General features: G+C 43.7%; 1 protein-coding gene across 4 annotated transcripts in view; it reads right to left on the bottom strand.

Annotated features, from left to right (window-relative positions):
• Window positions 1-17,498, bottom strand: part of LOC122542817 (neuronal PAS domain-containing protein 3-like) — a 441,402-nt gene that overhangs the window by 51,084 nt on the left and 372,820 nt on the right. For 3 of the 4 annotated variants that reach the window (XM_043680887.2, XM_043680884.2, XM_043680885.2), the window contains one exon: window positions 7,246-7,429. In XM_043680887.2, the coding sequence (XP_043536822.1) occupies window positions 7,246-7,429 (184 nt within the window). The remainder of the gene's footprint in view (window positions 1-7,245; window positions 7,430-17,498) is intronic. The other variant, XM_043680886.2, reaches the window with a different exon arrangement.

Below are 17,498 nucleotides of genomic sequence, written 5' to 3'. Positions count from 1 at the left end.
TAAAGTACAGGTTGATAGATTTTCATTTATTATTGTGTAAAGGGCTGATGTGGGTATAAGGCAGTGGAATATTTAATCAGCCAAGATCATAATAAATGGTGAAGCAGGCTCGACAAGCTGAATAGCGAACCCCTCTTCCTATATTCTTGAGGCTTGACCCAACTGATGAGAAAAGGACTTGATGCTGTAGAAGAAAAACTATTTCTTCTACTTGGGAGTTCCATAGCAGGGAAGGTAGTTGAGGCGGGTAACCTCACAACCTTTAAAATGTACATGATTGAGCACTCAGTGTCATAACATTGAAGGCTATGGGCCTAATGCAGGAAAATGAGATTTTAGATAGATCGGCAAAGACTTGATGTGCCAAAGAGTTCTTCTGTAATGTATGACTCTTTGGCTATAACGGAGTTTAAAATTAGAACCAATTTTGTTTAGGGATTATGTCAGGAAACTCTTATTTAATTAAAGAAAGTGGAAATCTACAACTTTCTCTCAACTAGTGACTACTAAAGTTCTACATGGTCCCAATACTGACACTTAACTAATCATGATATATATTAGCTACCTAAACAAAGGAACCGAGGGCATTGTTGCTAAGTTTGCAAACGACACAAAGACAGAGGGACAGGTAGTGTGGAGATTGCAGGGAAGCTGCAAAATGTCTTGGACATACGAGGCAAGTAAGTAAAGAAGTGGTAGATGGTATGCAATGTGGAAAAGTGTGAGGTTATGATTAGATTAGATTAGATTAGATTAGATTACAGTGTGGAAACAGGCCCTTCGGCCCAACAAGTCCACACCGACCCGCCGAAGCGAAACCCACCCCTACCCCTACATTTACCCCTTACCTAACACTACAGGCAATTTAGTATGGCCAATTCACCTGACCCTGCACATCTTTGGATGGTGGGAGGAAACCGGAGCACCCGGAGGAAACCCACACAGACACGGGGAGAACGTGCAAACTCCACACAGTCAGTCGCCTGAGGCGGGAATTGAACCCGGGTCTCTGGTGCTGTGAGGCAGCAGTGCTAACCACTGTGCCACCGTGCCGCCCACTTTGGTAGGTACGTTAGAGGTGTAGACTATTTTCTAAATAGGGAAACGCTTTGGAAATCTGAAACACAAAAGGACTTGGGAGTCCTAGTTCAGGATTCTCATCAAGTTTATATGCAGGTTCAGATGATGGTTCGGACTGCAAATGCAATGTTAGCATTAATTTCGACAGGACTATGATGCAAGAGTAGAGATAAACTGCTGCTGCTGTATAAGGCTCTGGTCAGACTACATTTGAAATACTGGACACAGTTTTGGGCCCCCTATCCAAAGAAGGATGTGCTGGCATTGGAGGGGGTCCAGAAGAGGCTTACAAGAATGATCGTGGGGATAAAGAGCTTGTCATATTAGATTAGATTACATTAGATTAGATTACATTACAGTGTGGAAACAGGCCCTTCGGCCCAACAAGTCCACACCGACCCGCCGAAGCGCAACCCACCCATACCCCTACATTTACCCCTTACCTAACAATATGGGCAATTTAGCATGGCCAATTCACCTGAGTTGCACATCTTTGGACTGTGGGAGGAAACCGGAGCACCCGGAGGAAACCCACGCAGACACGGGGAGAACATGCAAACTCCACACAGTCAGTTGCCTGAGGCGGGAATTGAACCCGGGTCTCTGGCGCTGTGAGGCAGCAGTGCTAAACACTGTGCCACCGTGGTTGAGGACACTGAGTCTATACTCGATTAAGTTTTGAGGATGAGGGCGGATTTGATTGAAACTTACAGAATACTGAGAGGCCTTGATAGAATGGACGTGGAGACAATGCTCCAACTAGTAGGAAAGAGTAAGACCAGAAGGTACAGCCTCAGAGTGAACAGACAAACCTTTAGAACTGAGATGAGGAGGAATTTCTCACTGTCACAGAGGGTTGTGGAGGTCAAGTCATTGAGTGTATTTGAGCGTGGTAAGGGGATCAAGAGTTATGGGAAGAAAGCAGGGGAATGGGGTTGAGTAACTAGGAAGAGAAAAAGGGCCCCTTATGATCAAAGAAGCTGTCTATGTGTGGAGGTGGGTGAGATATTGAACAAATATTTTGGGTCAGTATTTGCTGTGGACAAAGGTATGGAAGCTATGGAACTTGGATAAGTAAATTGTGATGATTTGAAAAGAGTCTACATTACAGAAGAGGAGGTCTTAAAACACATAAACATAGAAAAGTTCCTGGCACCTGATCAGGTGTAAAGAGGTAAAAACAATGACTGCAGATGCTGGAAACCAGATTCTGGATCAGTGGTGCTGGAAGAGCACAGCAATTCAGGCAGCATCCGAGGACAGGCAAAATCGACGTTTCGGGGCTTTTGCCCGAAACGTTGATTTTGCCTGTCCTCGAATGCTGCCTGAATTGCTGTGCTCTTCCAGCACCACTGATCCAGAACCTGATCAGGTGTATCCCAGGATATTGTGGGAAGCTAGGGAAGAAATTGCTAGGCCCTAGCAGTGACATTTGGATCACAAACTGACACAGGTGAGGTGCCAGGAAGACTGGAGAGTGGCTAATGTTGTGCCAGTATATAAGAAAGGCTGCAAGAAAAAGCCAGGAAACTTTAGATCAGTAAACCTGACATCAATGGAGTGCAAGTTATTGGAGGGGATTCTGAGAGACAGGATTTACATGCATTTGAAAAGACAAGGGCTAATTAGGGACAGTCAGTTCGATTTTGTGCTGGGAAATCATGTCTCAGACTTGATTGAGTCTTTTGAAGGGATGACCAAGAAGATAGATGAAAGCAGAGTTGTAGATGCTGTCTACATTGACTTTTGCAAGGCCTCCAACAAGGTTCCACGTGGTAGAATGGTTAGTAAGGTTCAATCACATGGGATCCAGGGACAGCTAGCTAATTCAATACAAAATTGGCTGGATGGTAGAAGATAGAGGGTGATGGTAGAGAGCTGTTGTTTGGATTGGAGGCCTGTGACTAGCGGTGTGCCACACGAATCAGTGCTGGGTCCACTGTTGTTTGTCATTTAAATTATTTGGAAGTGAGTTTAGGAGACATGGTTAGTAAGTTTGTGGATGACACCAAAATTGGTAGGATAATGGACAGTGAAGAAGGTTATCTAAGAGTACAATGAGATCTTAATCAGTTGGGCCAATGGACTAAGGAGTGGTAAATGGGGCTATTTGTTGTTGAACTGAGAGATCTCGAGGTGCAGGTTTATAGTTCCTTGAAAGTGGTATCACAAGGAGGCAGGGTGGTGAAGAAGTCATTTGGCATGTTTGCCTTCATTGGTCAGAGCACTGAGTACAGGAGTTGAGATGTCAAGTTGCAGCTGTACAAGACACTGATGAGGCCACTTTTGGAGTACTGTGAACAGTCTGGTTGTCCTGCTATAGGAAGGAGGATGTTATTAAACTGGAAAGAGTACAGAGTAGATGTAAAAAGATATTGCCAGTCCTGGAGGGTTTGAATTATAGGGAGAGGCTGGGACATTTTTCCTTGGAATGTAGGAGGCTGAGGTGTGACCTTGCAGAGGTTTACAAAAGCATGAGAGACATAGATAAAGTGAATAGCTGAGGTCTTTTCCCCAGAGTAAGTGAGTCCAAAACTAGAAGGCTAAGTTTTAAGGCGAGAGGGGAAAGATTTAAAAGGGACCTGAGGACAACCTTTTCACACAGAAGATAGTTCATATGTAAAATGAACTGTCAGAGGAAGTGGTAGAGATTAGTACAATTACAGCATTTCAAAGACATTTGGAGAGGTACATGAATAGGAAAGGTTTAGAAGGATATAGGCCAAATGCAGGCAAATGGGACTTACTCAGTTTAGGAAACCTGATCAACATGGACAAGTTGGACCAAAGGTCTGTTTCTGTGCTGTAAGACTATGACTCTATTAGCCATGATCAAATGATGGAACAGACCTGATGGGCTGAATGGCCTAATTCTACTCCTATACCTATGGTCTCACTCCACATCCCTGCAATTTCAGAGTCTGGGGAGTAATCGGATATTTTGAAACTGAGGTTTGGACATTTTTTTGTTAGATGGGGCACTATTTTTGGAACCAAAGTGCCTAAACAGAGTTAAGAAGCAGACCAGTCTTTACCTTATTGAATGGTGGAGCAGACTTGAGAAAACTCTGCTCTTCCTGTTCCCATAAAATGTACTATCTTCTCTGGAACTCCAATATCTGGACTTCACCAGGAGTGCCACAGCCTAGACAGAATTTTAATATCAATCTGCATTTGGATCGCTCCCTGGGATGATATAGGATGTTGTTTTAGTGGGAAAATGGAACTCATATGGAATGAGACGACGATCCTTCATCATGTTGTACAGGAGCATTTTTTTCCATTAAACACAGGAGGTTGACCTCTGCCTTTATGTGCTTCGCTTCAGATCATAGTCAATTAATTCCCTGACATTCTGCATGGTGGTTAGGAGGAATGCACACCATGCTTGAGCCTGTCTATCTAACTCAGCTTCTGAGACCCTGATCCTTGCAGGGAAATACATTTTCTTCTGAAACAGTGAAGTCCTTAACACTTTCAATGCCCTCAGCCTAAGTGAGATTTTGGAGCTTTTGGAAAGTATTTTAGATTAGAAAGTGCCTCTCAAAAGTAAGATGTTGCCTATTATTTAAAATCTCTGTTGAAGTGGAAACTCTTTCAATTTTGCAGCTACTTTATTCCTTCTTTGTCTTTTTGACACCTATTGTCAGTCTTAGTTCAGTTGGTTGCACTCTTGCCTCTAAGTCACAAGGTTCCAGGTTCAAATCCCACTCTAGAGCTTTAGTACAAAGATCTCCAGTGCCGTACTGAGAGATTGCTCCACTATTGGAGGTACTCTGTGTCAGGTAAGGCATTAAACTGACGCTCCATCTGCCCCATCAAGTGGTTTTAGAAGAATGTAGAGAGTAATTTTTAAGTTTTCTCTCTGGGTGTCCAGACCAATATTTATATCTCAATCAACAACAAAAATAACAGATTATCCATTTAACAGAGGAAGTTGGGGAAGGAGGAGGCCTTTCAGCCCCTTCGATCCTCCTCCATCATTCAATATGATCTTGGCTGATCATCCAACTCAGTCCCCTGCTCTGACTTTCTCCCTTACTCTTTGATCATTTAGCTCTAAGAACTACACCTAACACCATCTTGAAAACATTTAATATTTTGACCTCAACCACTTTCTGTGGCAGGGAATTCCACAGATTCACCACTCTGGATGAAGAAATTTCTCCTCATCTCAATCCTAAATGGCAAAACCCATATCCTTAGACTGTGACTTCTGGTTCTGGATTCCCCAGTTGTAAGGAATATCCTGTCTGTATTTACCCTGTCTAGTCCTGTTAGACTATTATAAGTTTATGTGAGATCCCCTCCTCATTCTTCTAATCTCCAATGAATATAGCCCTAAACAATCTGGTCTCGCTTTATGTCAGTCCTGGAATCAGTCTGGTAAATCTTTGCTGCTCTCCCTCTATCGCCAGAACATCCTTCCCTACATAATGAGACCAAAACTGCACACAATCCTTCAGGTATCACCTCCCATCATTTCACCCCATCAGCTTATCTTTCCATTGCCTTCTCCCTTGTGTGTTCATGGACCTTCCTTACATTGGTAAGTCCCACAGTCACTTCTTTCTCTGGATAAATTCTTCTAAATTCCCTACTAGATTTCTTACCAACTATCTTTTTGTTATGGCCACCAACTATGGTCTTCACCACAATATCTTCTCTATGCCAACACTGTTGAATCCTGCCATAATTTTACAGGTGGAGAAAGTGAGGTCTGCAGATGCTGGAGATCAGAGCTGAAAATGTGTTGCTGGAACAGCGCAGCAGGTCAGGCAGCATCCAGGGAACAGGAGAATCGACGTTTCGGGCATAAGCCCTTCTTCAGGACTGACTTTCCTCACACTTTCCTCATTCCTGAAGAAGGGCTTATGAAGGGTGAAGGATGACAGGTCTCTACTCTGTCATCCTTCACCCTTTTCAGTCTTTTAAAGTCAAGTAATAAAACCTTCAAGAGTCTCCTGTATGTTTATGATCCATGTCATGGTTGGTCCTCCACAGGATCACAGAATTCTTGCCGCATTGAAACAGGCCATTTGGCCCATCATATCTCTGAATGGGCAATTACCTTGCTGTCATTCTCCCCATAGTCCTGCACATTTTTCTTATTCAGCTTCCCTTCTGAAATCCTTGATTGAGCTGCCCCCACCACACTCTCAGGCAGTGTATTCCACTGTGAAGAGGATTTTTTTCTCTCACATTGTTGTTGTTTCTTTCAAAGAAGGAACTCCTCATCCTTCATTCCAATATTGGGCCCAAGGATGTGGGGATCACTGGTAAAGGAAGTATTTATTGACCATATTGACTATATTTGAGAGGATGTTGGTGAGCTGCCTTCTTGATCTGCCATGGGATGTATGTACAGCCAGAGGAGGGGGTTTTAGGAATTTGATCCAGTGACAATGAAGGAATGGCAATGTATTTCGAAGTCATAATGGTTAGTGTTTTGGAGGGGAACTTGCAGGTAGTGGTCTTCCCATGTATCGGTTGCCCTTGACCTTTTAAATGTTAGTTGTTTTGGAAGAAGCTGTCGAAGGAGCCTCGAAGAGTTGCATCTTATGTATAGTACATGCTGCTGCTCTGCGTCTGTACTGAAGAGAATGAATGTGTAGAATGAATGGATGGGGTGCCAATCAAGCAGCTGCTTTGTCCTAGGCTCAGTAGTTTGCACTGCTGCCTCACAGTGCCAGGGACCCAGGTTCGATTCCGGCCTCGGGCAACTGTCTGAGTTAGTTTGCACATTCTCCCCTGTCCGCGTGGGTTTCCTCCGGGTGCTCTGGTTTCATTCCACAATCCAAAGATGTGCAGGTTAGGTGAATTGGCCATGCTAAATTGCCTAGAGTGTTCAGGGATGTGTAGGTTAGGTGCATTAGTCAGGGGTAAATATTGGATAATAGGGTACAGGAATGGGTCTGGGTGGGTTACTCTTGCAAGGGTTGGTGTGGGCTTGTTGGGTCAAAGGGCCTATTTCCACACTGTAGGGATTCTAGCCACAGTTGAGGATCTTGAGTGTTATTGAAACTGCGCTTATCTTGGCAAGTCAGGAGTATTCCATTACACTCTTGTCAATTGTGGACAGGCTTCAGTGTCGCTGGGTAAACATTCTGGAACTCCCTTTACCCCCTCCCCACCCTTGTGCATCTATTGACAATTTTCCCTTACCTGCCTTACCTGACTCAGGTGTCTCAGCCAGTGAGGAGGAAGATGTTGAGCTTGCCCCGTCCTCATTGGAGGTTTGCGAGCTGTGCCCTCGGCCGCTTGGTAGTTTCAGTCCCAACTGCTCTGCCACCTCCACATGATCCCCAGGGTGAATGTAATCAAAGATGCTGCTACCCGTCAGTTCCACCTAAGCAGGAGGGAAAGTGGGCACAAATACAAACCAGGTTAATCAAGGGTGTTGCTTAAGATTGTGATCATCAAGGAACTGGGACTGAGCAACAATATTAACTGCTGTATCTATCATACCCTCAAAGTCACAAAGTGCTTCACATAAATAAAACACTAACAAACCAAATCTTTGAGCCACAAAACATGAAATAAAGAGATGACCGATAGTTTATTCATTGAGGAGCTTGTTGGAGAGGAGGATAGGGTTGAGAAAGTTAATTCCAGAGTTTGGGATTCAGGCAGCAGATGGTATGATTGCTGATGGTGGAACAATCTGAATTAGGGATGCATCAGAGAAATGGAGATATCTTCGACGGTTTGGAGCTGGAGGAGGCTACAGAGATAGAGAGGTTTATCGATCAATGCTTCCTAATGTAGATGCAATCCCAATCTCCTACAATGTGAACTTTGTATAGCTCACTAACATTCCTGATGAAGGGCTTTTGCCCGAAACGTCGATTTTCCTGCTCATCGGATGCTGCCTGACCTGCTGTGCTTTTTCAGCACCACTCTAATCCAAACCCTTCTAATTCTAACCCTCTGAAGAAGAGTCATACTAGACTTAAAACATCAACTCGGTTTCTCTCTCCACAAATGCTCCCAGATCTGCTGAGTTTCTCTGGCATTTTCTGTTTTATTTCACATTTCCAGCATCCCCAATATTTTGCTTTTATTTGTACATCTATGTTTCTATGATGTTTCCCCTGTTGGGGAGTGTAGAACCAGGGGACACAGACTCAGGTTACAGGATGGACCATTTAGAACTGAGATAAGGAAACCTTTCTTTACTCAGGGTAGTGAACCTGCGGAATTGTCTACTACAGAAGGCCGTGGAGGTCAAGTCACTGAATATATTCAAGGATGACATAGATAAATGTTTAGGTTTTAAAGGCATCAAGAGGTATGGGAAAAAAGTTGGAATATGATACTGAAATATTAATCAGCTAGAATGATTCCTCGAATGGGGATTTCTGTGTTGGTAGGACTGATGTATGAAGAGAGACTGGATCAGTTACGGGATATGTTCTCTAGAGTTTAGAAGAATGAGGGAGAATCTCATAGAAACTTATCAAGTTCTAACACGACCAGACAGGATCAACACAGGAAGATTAGTCCTGATGATTGGCAAATCCAGAACCAGGGCTCATAGTCAAAGGATTTGGAATAGGCCATCTAGAACTGAGATGAGGATAAATCTCTTCACCCAGACAGGTGAGCCCATGGAATTCTCTGCCACAGAAGCAGTTGAGACCAAAACATTTAGTGTTTTCAAGGAGTTAGTTATACTTCCAGGGCTAAAAGGATCAAGAGGTATGTGAAGGAAACGGGAACAGGGTACTGAGTTGGACGATCAACGTTATCATATGGAATTGCAAACAGATTTTAAGAGCTCAACGGCCTACTCCTGTTCCTAGTTTCTATCCACTGTTTGACCTGTGCAGATCTACAGGAGGCCTGAAAGAGGAAGAATCAATTCAGACTTGAAACATGAACACTATCTCTCTCCACAGAGGTTTCCAGACCTGCTAAGTTTCTCCAGCAGTTTCTGATTTAATTTCAATCACCAGCATCTGCAGTATTGTGTTTTTGTATCATGAATTCCCGTTTCATTCTTATTCTGTCTAGCTCTCTTAAGACTTCTTACATGAGCTCTCAACTGGCAGTTCAAATGCAATCCATTCTGCAGCATGACAGCAGATTAATTGATCACATGACAGTGGATGAAATCGATCACATGACAGGCAGGTAACAAAGTGTGGCTGCTTTCCAAAACAGGTTCCCCTTGAATTGTAAGTCTTGCCATCGTGAAAAATAAGGTGGATAAATTGAAAAATTACTTTCAACCCAGCCCTAATTTATTAGTCTCTCACACGCGTAATTATGCAAAAGATTCTGGCCCTGCTTGTTGACCTTTAATATTCGAAGGAGTCAATACCTGTCTTTAGAGGCTCAGATATGCAGAGGGCTGGTGAATATTAATGCCGTTCTATTCATTCCTTATTCACTGAGTGTGGAGGTTAGGTTATTGCAGACCAAATGAAGTCAAGCCCTGTCTCAGACCTCTTAATTACTAATGCAGGAGAGGAGACAAAGGAAGAAAAAGAGAAGCATCTGCCTTTTAATACCTAAAGATTCAGTGAAGTTGAGTACAGGCGACGATCTTCTTTTTGCTAGCTCAAATTTGTCTCAGTTGGATGGTATCTCTCTGGGTCGCAAAGACCTGCGCATTCCAAACCTTAGGAGAAAGTGAGGACTGCAGATGCTGGAGATCAGAGCTGAAAAATGTGTTGCTGGAAAAGTGCAGCAGGTCAGGCAACATTCAAGGAGCAGGAGAATCGACGTTTCGGGCATAAGCCCTTCTTCAGGAAACCTTCTTCATTCCAAACCTTAGTCAAGCCTGCTGCTTTAGTGCCATTTCTGAGGGAGTGCTGCAATGCTGGAGGCGCTGTTCCTTGGTTTAGATGTTAAACTCAGGGCCATGAGGTTGAACAGCAGGGAAGATCTCCTTGTGTTCTGGACACCATTTGGTCCTCAACCAACATTGCCTCAGGATAGATTGTCACATTGGTGTTTGAGGGGTCTGACTGTGAGAGCACTGGCTGTTGCATTTCCCATCAATCCACAGAGTACTCAGAGATATCCTGAGATTGCTACATCAATGTATTCTCCCATTTTTACATTAGCTCTGAAATGATTTTGTTCAGCAATCACATTCAACCACATGCTTTTTAACAGAGTGCAAAAAGGGAGTGGCTGTGGACGTGCCCAGTATTCATTCCCCAATTATCATACTTTGTTATACTTCAGGCTGCAGGTTTCCTTGGTGCTAAAAGTTCAAAAAGGATCTCTGCGAAGCAAACCAAGCAATTAAGATTTATTTCCAGAGGAACACGATTGAAACCTGGGATTATTACAAACCTGCATCAAACTTTGATTAGATCACATTTGGCAAAGGATGTGCAGCCAGTTCAGGTCGAGATCTTTGTAAAAGGGATTGGGGAGTACCACCAATGCAAAGATAGCCAATGAAAATGGCCATCACACCACTGCAACAGAGCCATCTAGCTGGCCTCTCCCCACAACAACCATTCTCCTCTTCCAACCCATCTCTGCTAATCACAAATTCCCTCCACAATCCCATTGCTGTATAGCTTAGCTCTCAGTCCCTGTCTGAACACCACCTTATGGTGCTGACAACAGGTGCAACCAGAGGTGTTTGAGAGGCACTGGGGAGGCAGCAGGGAGGATCTGCAGGGATGATACTAGGGGTGTCACATATCTGGAAATGACGGATTGACTGGCCCCCTTTTCCCCTGAAGGCTTGAGGTCTGACCCAGTAAAGATCTTTAAAACTATTGAAATTAAAACTTTGGTCAAATGGACATAGAGAGAATGCTTCCATTTGTAGAGAAGAGCATAAATAGAGGTCATCAATTTCAATTAGCTTCCTTGAAATCCAAGCGGGAATTCAGACAAATCTTTGCACCCAGAGAATAGTGGGAATGGGGAAACGTACACACGAAGTAATTCGGGCAAACAAAGTAAATGCTTAGTCGCCACAGTCCTGCTGAACACTGGGCTGCTCTCCCTTTAAAGACAGATAACGAAAGTGGCGAATTTAACCTGAAAGTCACCACACCTCAGGTGAGGGGTGAGATAGAGAAGCCAGGGCCTTCATGGTTACTTCAGCCAGTACAGGATGCATTTAATGGGAAGCAAGACAGGCAGAGGGGAAGGGAAATAAAGGGTTATAATGGAAGAGTTAGATTTACATGAGGAAAGATGACTGAGGCTTGAGTGGCGCTGACTAATGCTGTAGAGAATGTCAGCTGGTGGAATATGAACTGAAATAATAAATCTGGAATACAAAGCTAATCTCAGTCATGACAACTATCATCAGTTGACATAAAAACCCCAAATGATTCACTGATGTCCTACAGGGTAGGAAATCTGCCATCCTTACCTAATCTGGCCCACATGTGACTCCAGACCCACAGCAATAGCGCTGACACTCAACTGGCCTCTGAAATAGCCCAAGCAACACATTCAAGGTCAATTAGGGATGGGTGACAAATGCTGGTTTCGCCAGCACTGTCCCATATATATCTCATGTGTAATCTTAAGTAAACCCCTGATGGCCAACTTTAGTGGGAGATAAATGGAAGCTTTGGGGAAAACATGCAACTAATGAATATAGTTGTTTCTGATGTTCCCCTTGATGATTCCCACCTGGAACTGGGGCTGTTCTGGATATAACGTGTATTACATGTTGCTATAAGATGCTACTGAATGTTGGCTGATTCCACATAAAGGAACAGAGTAGGTCATTATTGGAAGTTTTGGTGACCGAAAAATTGATACATGGCTTGTCCAACTGACTCACCATTTCATCCACAGCAAATTGCTCAGGCCTTTGAGATTAAGAAGAAAAAGGAAAACACAAGAAAGTCTCATTCAAGACCATCAAGGGGAGGCGATGTTCTCATTTAATTATACCTGTACTATTAATCCAATACCCAGGTAATGTTCTGTGGACTTACGTTTGAACCCCACCATGACAGATATTGGAATTTGAATTCAATTTTAAAAATCTGGATGACAATTGTTGTAAAAACCTATCTGGTTTACGAATGCCCTTTAGGGAAAGAAATCTGTTGTTCTCATCCGGTCTGGTCCATGGTATATGTGACTCCAGACCACAATCAATGTGGTTGACTTTTAGCTGCCCTCCAGTTAACCAGTGATGCCCCCATCCTGTGAATGAATAAATTACCATTCTACCTGGCATCCTACTGTGGGCTCCTGCTCCATGGTTTGACAGATTACTCCTGACATTTCTTATACTTTGCAAGAGGACGGTCTCAATTTGAATTTACTTCTCATTCAATATTATTGTTCTTGCCTTATTTTAAAATAATATTCAGGATTTAACACATCATTCAATAGTGCTCTCTCACTTCTAAAGAAGATGAGTTTTTATATTTCTATAGCTAGCCAAATCTCATAACATACTGTGTCTTCTTTCATAGCCTGTAACAGGAATCTCATCTGAATTACATTAGAATTGGTTCAATGTGTATTCCATGTATTAGATGCAGTTAAATGACTATATACTGTATTTGCTTCTTTAATATTGTGGCCAGCCTTTATTCTCAGAGTTAAAGAGTTCAAAAGCCAATGGATCATAATAAACCTTTATCAAACAAGAGTTTGGCCTGGAATTGGAGTGCTGAGTCAAATTTGGGCACCATACTTTAGGGAGGATGTGAAGACATTGAATAGAGTGCAGAAAAATTTATGGAGTGGTTCAGGGATAAGAGGGTTCAGCGATGTGGATATACTACAGAAGCTGGGGCTGTTTTTCTGTGCAGAAGAGAAAGTTACAAGGAGATTCAATCAAGGCGTTCAATATCACAAGGGATCTAGACGAAGTAGATTGGGAGAAATGTTCCCATTGACAGAGAGGTCAAGAACCAGAGGTTACCATTTTTAAAGGATTCTAAATGTAATGTGTTGAGAATATGGGTTCAAATCCCACCACTATAGCTGGTGGAAATTAAACTAAAATAATCAATGAAGTAAGCTAGAATTGAATACTCATCTTAGTAATCTAATTCCTATCTTTCCTTTTGTTGTAAAAGACCATCTGGTTCACTGATATCCTTTGGGGAAGGAAATCTAGTTTTCATACCCAGTCTGGCCTACACCAGACCCCAGAACCTGGTGACTCCCAGCTAAAATGGCATACTTTTTTTTCATAGTTCATTTATTCATAGAATGCAGCTTTGTACCTTTTACCTTCTAACAACCCCAATATCCCAACAATCCACCTTTATAAGTTTTTTTTTAAATCAACCTGTTTGGAGAAATTATTTCACACCTCTGGAGCATGTGGGACCTGAACCTGGGCCTCCTGGCTCAGAGGTAGGAATATTAACATTGTACCCCAAGAGCTCTCCAGTCCCTCTTTATATGACTTTAAATACTAATTAAAGAAATTAAAATGAATTTTAAAAGTTACAGCTCATTAAAACAATGCAGCAAAGGTAAAATCATAAACTTACAAACTTTAACCTTAAATTTGGTTTTGGGAGGTGATTAAGGACTCCTGCTCCCAATGGTGCCCACCCGTGGCAGAAGGCCTTAAGTAAATCAGTGAATATCTCGTGCTCTCTCTCCAGGGAGAGGCAGACACATATGCATGGAAGAGAGGCAAACCATTGGGTATAACAACCATGGCAACAGGGAACCGCCTGGACCTGTTAATGGGTCAGCTCCTCTTTACACTATTTAGAACTTATTGAACAAATGAGGGAATCCTGAGGGACAGGCTGCACATGTATTTGGAAAGGCAAGAACTGATTAGGGGTAGTCAACATGGCTTTGTGCGTGGGAAATCATCTCTCGCAAACTTGATTGAGTTTTTTGAAGAAGTAACAAAGAGGATTGCTGAGGGCAGAGTGGTAGATGTGATCTATATGGACTTCTGTAAGGCGTTTGACAAGGTTCCCCATGGGAGACTGATTAGCAAGGTTAAATCTCATGGAATACAGGGAGAACTAGCCATTTGAATACAGAACTGGCTTCAAGGTTGAAGACAATAGACAATAGGTGCAGGGGTAGGCCATTCAGCCCTTCGAGCCTGCACCGCCATTCAATATGATCATGGCTGATCATTCCTAATCAGTATCCTCTTCCTGCCTTATCTCCATAACCCTTGATACCTCTACCTTTGAGAGCTCTATCCAACTCTTTCTTAAATGAATCCAGAATCTTAAATGAAGACAGAGGGTGGTGGTGGAGGGTTGTTTTTCAGACTGGAGGCCTGTGACCAGTGGAGATCCACAAGGATCAGTGCTGGATCCAGTACTTTTCATCATTTAAATAAATGATGTGGATGTGAGCATAAGAGGTACAGTTAGTAAGTTTGCAGATGACAGTGAAGAAGGTTACCTCAGAATACAACAGGATCTTGATCAGATGGGCCAATGGGCTGACAAGTGGCAGATGGAGTTTAATTTAGATAAATGTAAGGTGCATTTTGGGAAAGCAAATATTAGCAGGACTTATACACTTAATGGTATGGTCCTCGGGAGTGTTGCTGAACAAAGAGACCTTGGAGTGCAGGTTCATAGTTCCTTGAAAGCGGAGTCGCAGATAGATAGCAGAGTGAAGAAGGCGTTTGGTATGTTTTCCTTTATTGGTCAGAGTATTGCGTACAGGAGTTGGGAGGTCATGTTGCAGCTGTACAGGACATTGGTTAGGCCATTGTTGGAATATTGTGTGCAATTCTGGTCTCCTTCCTATCGGAAAGATGTTGTGAAACTTGAAAGAGTTCAGAAAAGATTTACAAGGATGTTGCCAGGGTTGGAGGATTTGAGCTAATGGGAGAGGTTGGATAGGCTAGGGCTGTTTTCCCTGGAACATCGGAGGCTGAGCGGTGACCTTATAGTGGTTTATAAAATCATGAGGGGCATAGATAGGATAAATAGGCAAAGTCTTTTCCCTGGGGTGAGGGAGTCCACAACTAGAGGCATAGGTTTAGGGTGAGAAGGAAAAGATATAAAAGAGAGCTATGGGGCATCTTTTTCATGCAGAGGGTGGTACATGTATGGAACGAGCTGCCAGAGGAAGTGTGGAGGCTAGTTCAATTGCAACATTTAAAAGGCAGCTGGATGGGTATATGAACAGGAAGGGTTTGGAGGGATATGGGCCACGTGCTGGCAGGTGAGACTAGATTGGGTTGGGATATCTGGTCGGCATGGACAAGTTGGACCGTAGGGTCTGTTTCTGTGATGTACATCTCTATGACTCTAATAGGGAAGACAGTGACCTAGTCATCAAGAGTCTCCAGTAATGTTCTGGGGACTTGATTTCAAATCCTGCTATAACAGCCGGTGGAATTTTAACCCAATAAAAATAAATGTGGTGGTTCATAGATGGAAGAAAATATCACAGATGATTTTGTGATAGGAAAAAAAATGTTCAGTTGTGTGTAAGATCAGTTCTGGAGATTGAAGATAAAGGACTAAATAAATAATTGCAAAAGTAAGAATCTAATGATGACCATGAAATCATTGTTGATTGTTGGAGGGAATCTGCCATCTTACCCATCTGGCTTACATGTTACTTCAGAAGCACAGCAATGTGTTTTGGATGGATAATAAATCCTGTGAATGAACAAAAAAATGAAACCAAATGAAATAAAATTTACAATTAATGGCCCTTTAAAGAAGCCTTGTAAAATCGGACAAAACTCTCAAAGGAAGCTTGCTAATTCAAATTAATATTTGAAGGTGAAGAGATAATGTATTTGAACCCTGTTGTGACCATCTGTTGTGTAAGGTCTCAAGTGTTCCAGTGGACATTCCATGTTCCCTCCCTGCAGCAAATCTCCAGGAAGGGCACAAAGAAAATCATCAAGAAGATGCCAACAAAGAGCGGCAAGAAGAAGAAGGGCTTCTGAGTCCAGGCTCGTCCATCCTGTCCACTTTCTTTTTTGTTTCTTTTCTCCTTTTTGACTTTCCTTCCTCTTTTTTTTTCTTTTATTTTACTTACCTTTTGTTGAAGACCTCAATCATGGCGACCCAAACAGTATTGTCAGCGAGTGAGCCCAGCGCAGACTCGAATGGGTCCACTGTGGACTCGTTCTGGCAGCAGCATTGGAGGGAAGTTTGGGTTCCCGGCAGCTTCTGCATCAACAAGGTGATCTTAGCACTGAGGAGAAAGTGAGGATTCCAGATGCTGGAGATCAGAGCTGAAAAATGTGTTGCTGGAAAAGCGCAGCAGGTCAGGCAGCATCAAAGGAGCAGGAGAATCGACGTTTTGGTCATAAGCCCTTCTTCAGGAATGAGGAGGGTGTGCCAAGCAGGCTAAGATAAAAGGTAGGGAGGAGGGACTTGGGGGAGGGGCGTTGGAAATGCGATAGGTGGAAGAAGGTTAAGGTGAGGGTGATAGGCCAGAGAGGGGTTGGGGGCGGAGAGGTCAGGAAGAAAATTGCAGGTCAAGAAGGCGGTGCTGAGTCCGAGGGTTGGGACTGAGATAAGGTGGGGGGAGGAGAAATGAGGAAGGTGGAGAAATCTGCATTCATCCCTTGTGGTTGGAGGGTTCCTAAGCGGAAGATGAGGCGCTCTTCCTTCAGGCGTCATGTCGCCATGATCTTGCGATGGAGGAGGCCAAGGACCTGCATGTGCTTGGTGGAGTGGGAGGGGAAGTTAAAGTGTTCAGCCACGGGGCGGTTGGGTTGGTTGGTGCGGGTGTCCCAGAGGTGTTCTCTGAAAAGTTCCACAAGTAGGTGGCCTGCCTCCTCAATGTATAGGAGGCCACATCGGGTGCAGTGGATGCAGTAAATGATGTGTGTGGAAGAGCAGGTGAATTTGTGATAGATAAGGAAAGATCCCTTGGGGCCTTGGAGGGAAGTGATGGGGGAGGTGTGGGCGCAAGTTTTGCATTTCTTGCGGTTGCAGGGGAAGGTGCCGGGAGTGGAGGTTGGGTTGGTGGGGGGTGTGGACCTGACGAGGGAGTCGCGGAGGGAGTGGTCTTTCTGGAATGCTGAAAGGGGAGGGGAGGGAAATATATCACTGGTGGTGGGGTCCGTTTGGAGGTGGCGGAAATGACGAAGAATGATACGATGTGGGGTGGTAGGTGAGGACCAGTGGGGTTCTGTCCTGGTGGCGATTGGAGGGGTGGGGTTCAAGGACGGAGGAGCGGGAAGTGGAAGAGACGCGGTGGATAGCATCATCAACCACGTCTGAGGGGAAATTGCGGTCTTTGAAGAAGGAGGTCATCTGGGTTGTTCGGTATTGGAGTTGGTCCTCCTGGAAGCAGATGCGGCGGAGGCGAAGGAATTGGGAATATGGGATGGCGTTTTTACAGGGGGCAGGGTGTAAAAACCAGGTGGCATTTGTGGCATCTGCGTTGTTGAAGTCCAATGAGGACTCATAATGCCGATGGTCTCAGTGGAGGTGAGATGGTGCCGAAGAGTGGTGACTTTCATTCTGGTAACGGCAGCGCAGTGAAGGGGTCTC

This window comes from Chiloscyllium plagiosum, unplaced genomic scaffold, assembly GCF_037043375.1.
Source record: "Chiloscyllium plagiosum isolate Xiang-an unplaced genomic scaffold, Cpla_swu_hap1 HiC_scaffold_47, whole genome shotgun sequence".
Taxonomy (NCBI): domain Eukaryota; kingdom Metazoa; phylum Chordata; class Chondrichthyes; order Orectolobiformes; family Hemiscylliidae; genus Chiloscyllium; species Chiloscyllium plagiosum.
This window is presented reverse-complemented; position numbering and strand designations above follow the sequence as displayed.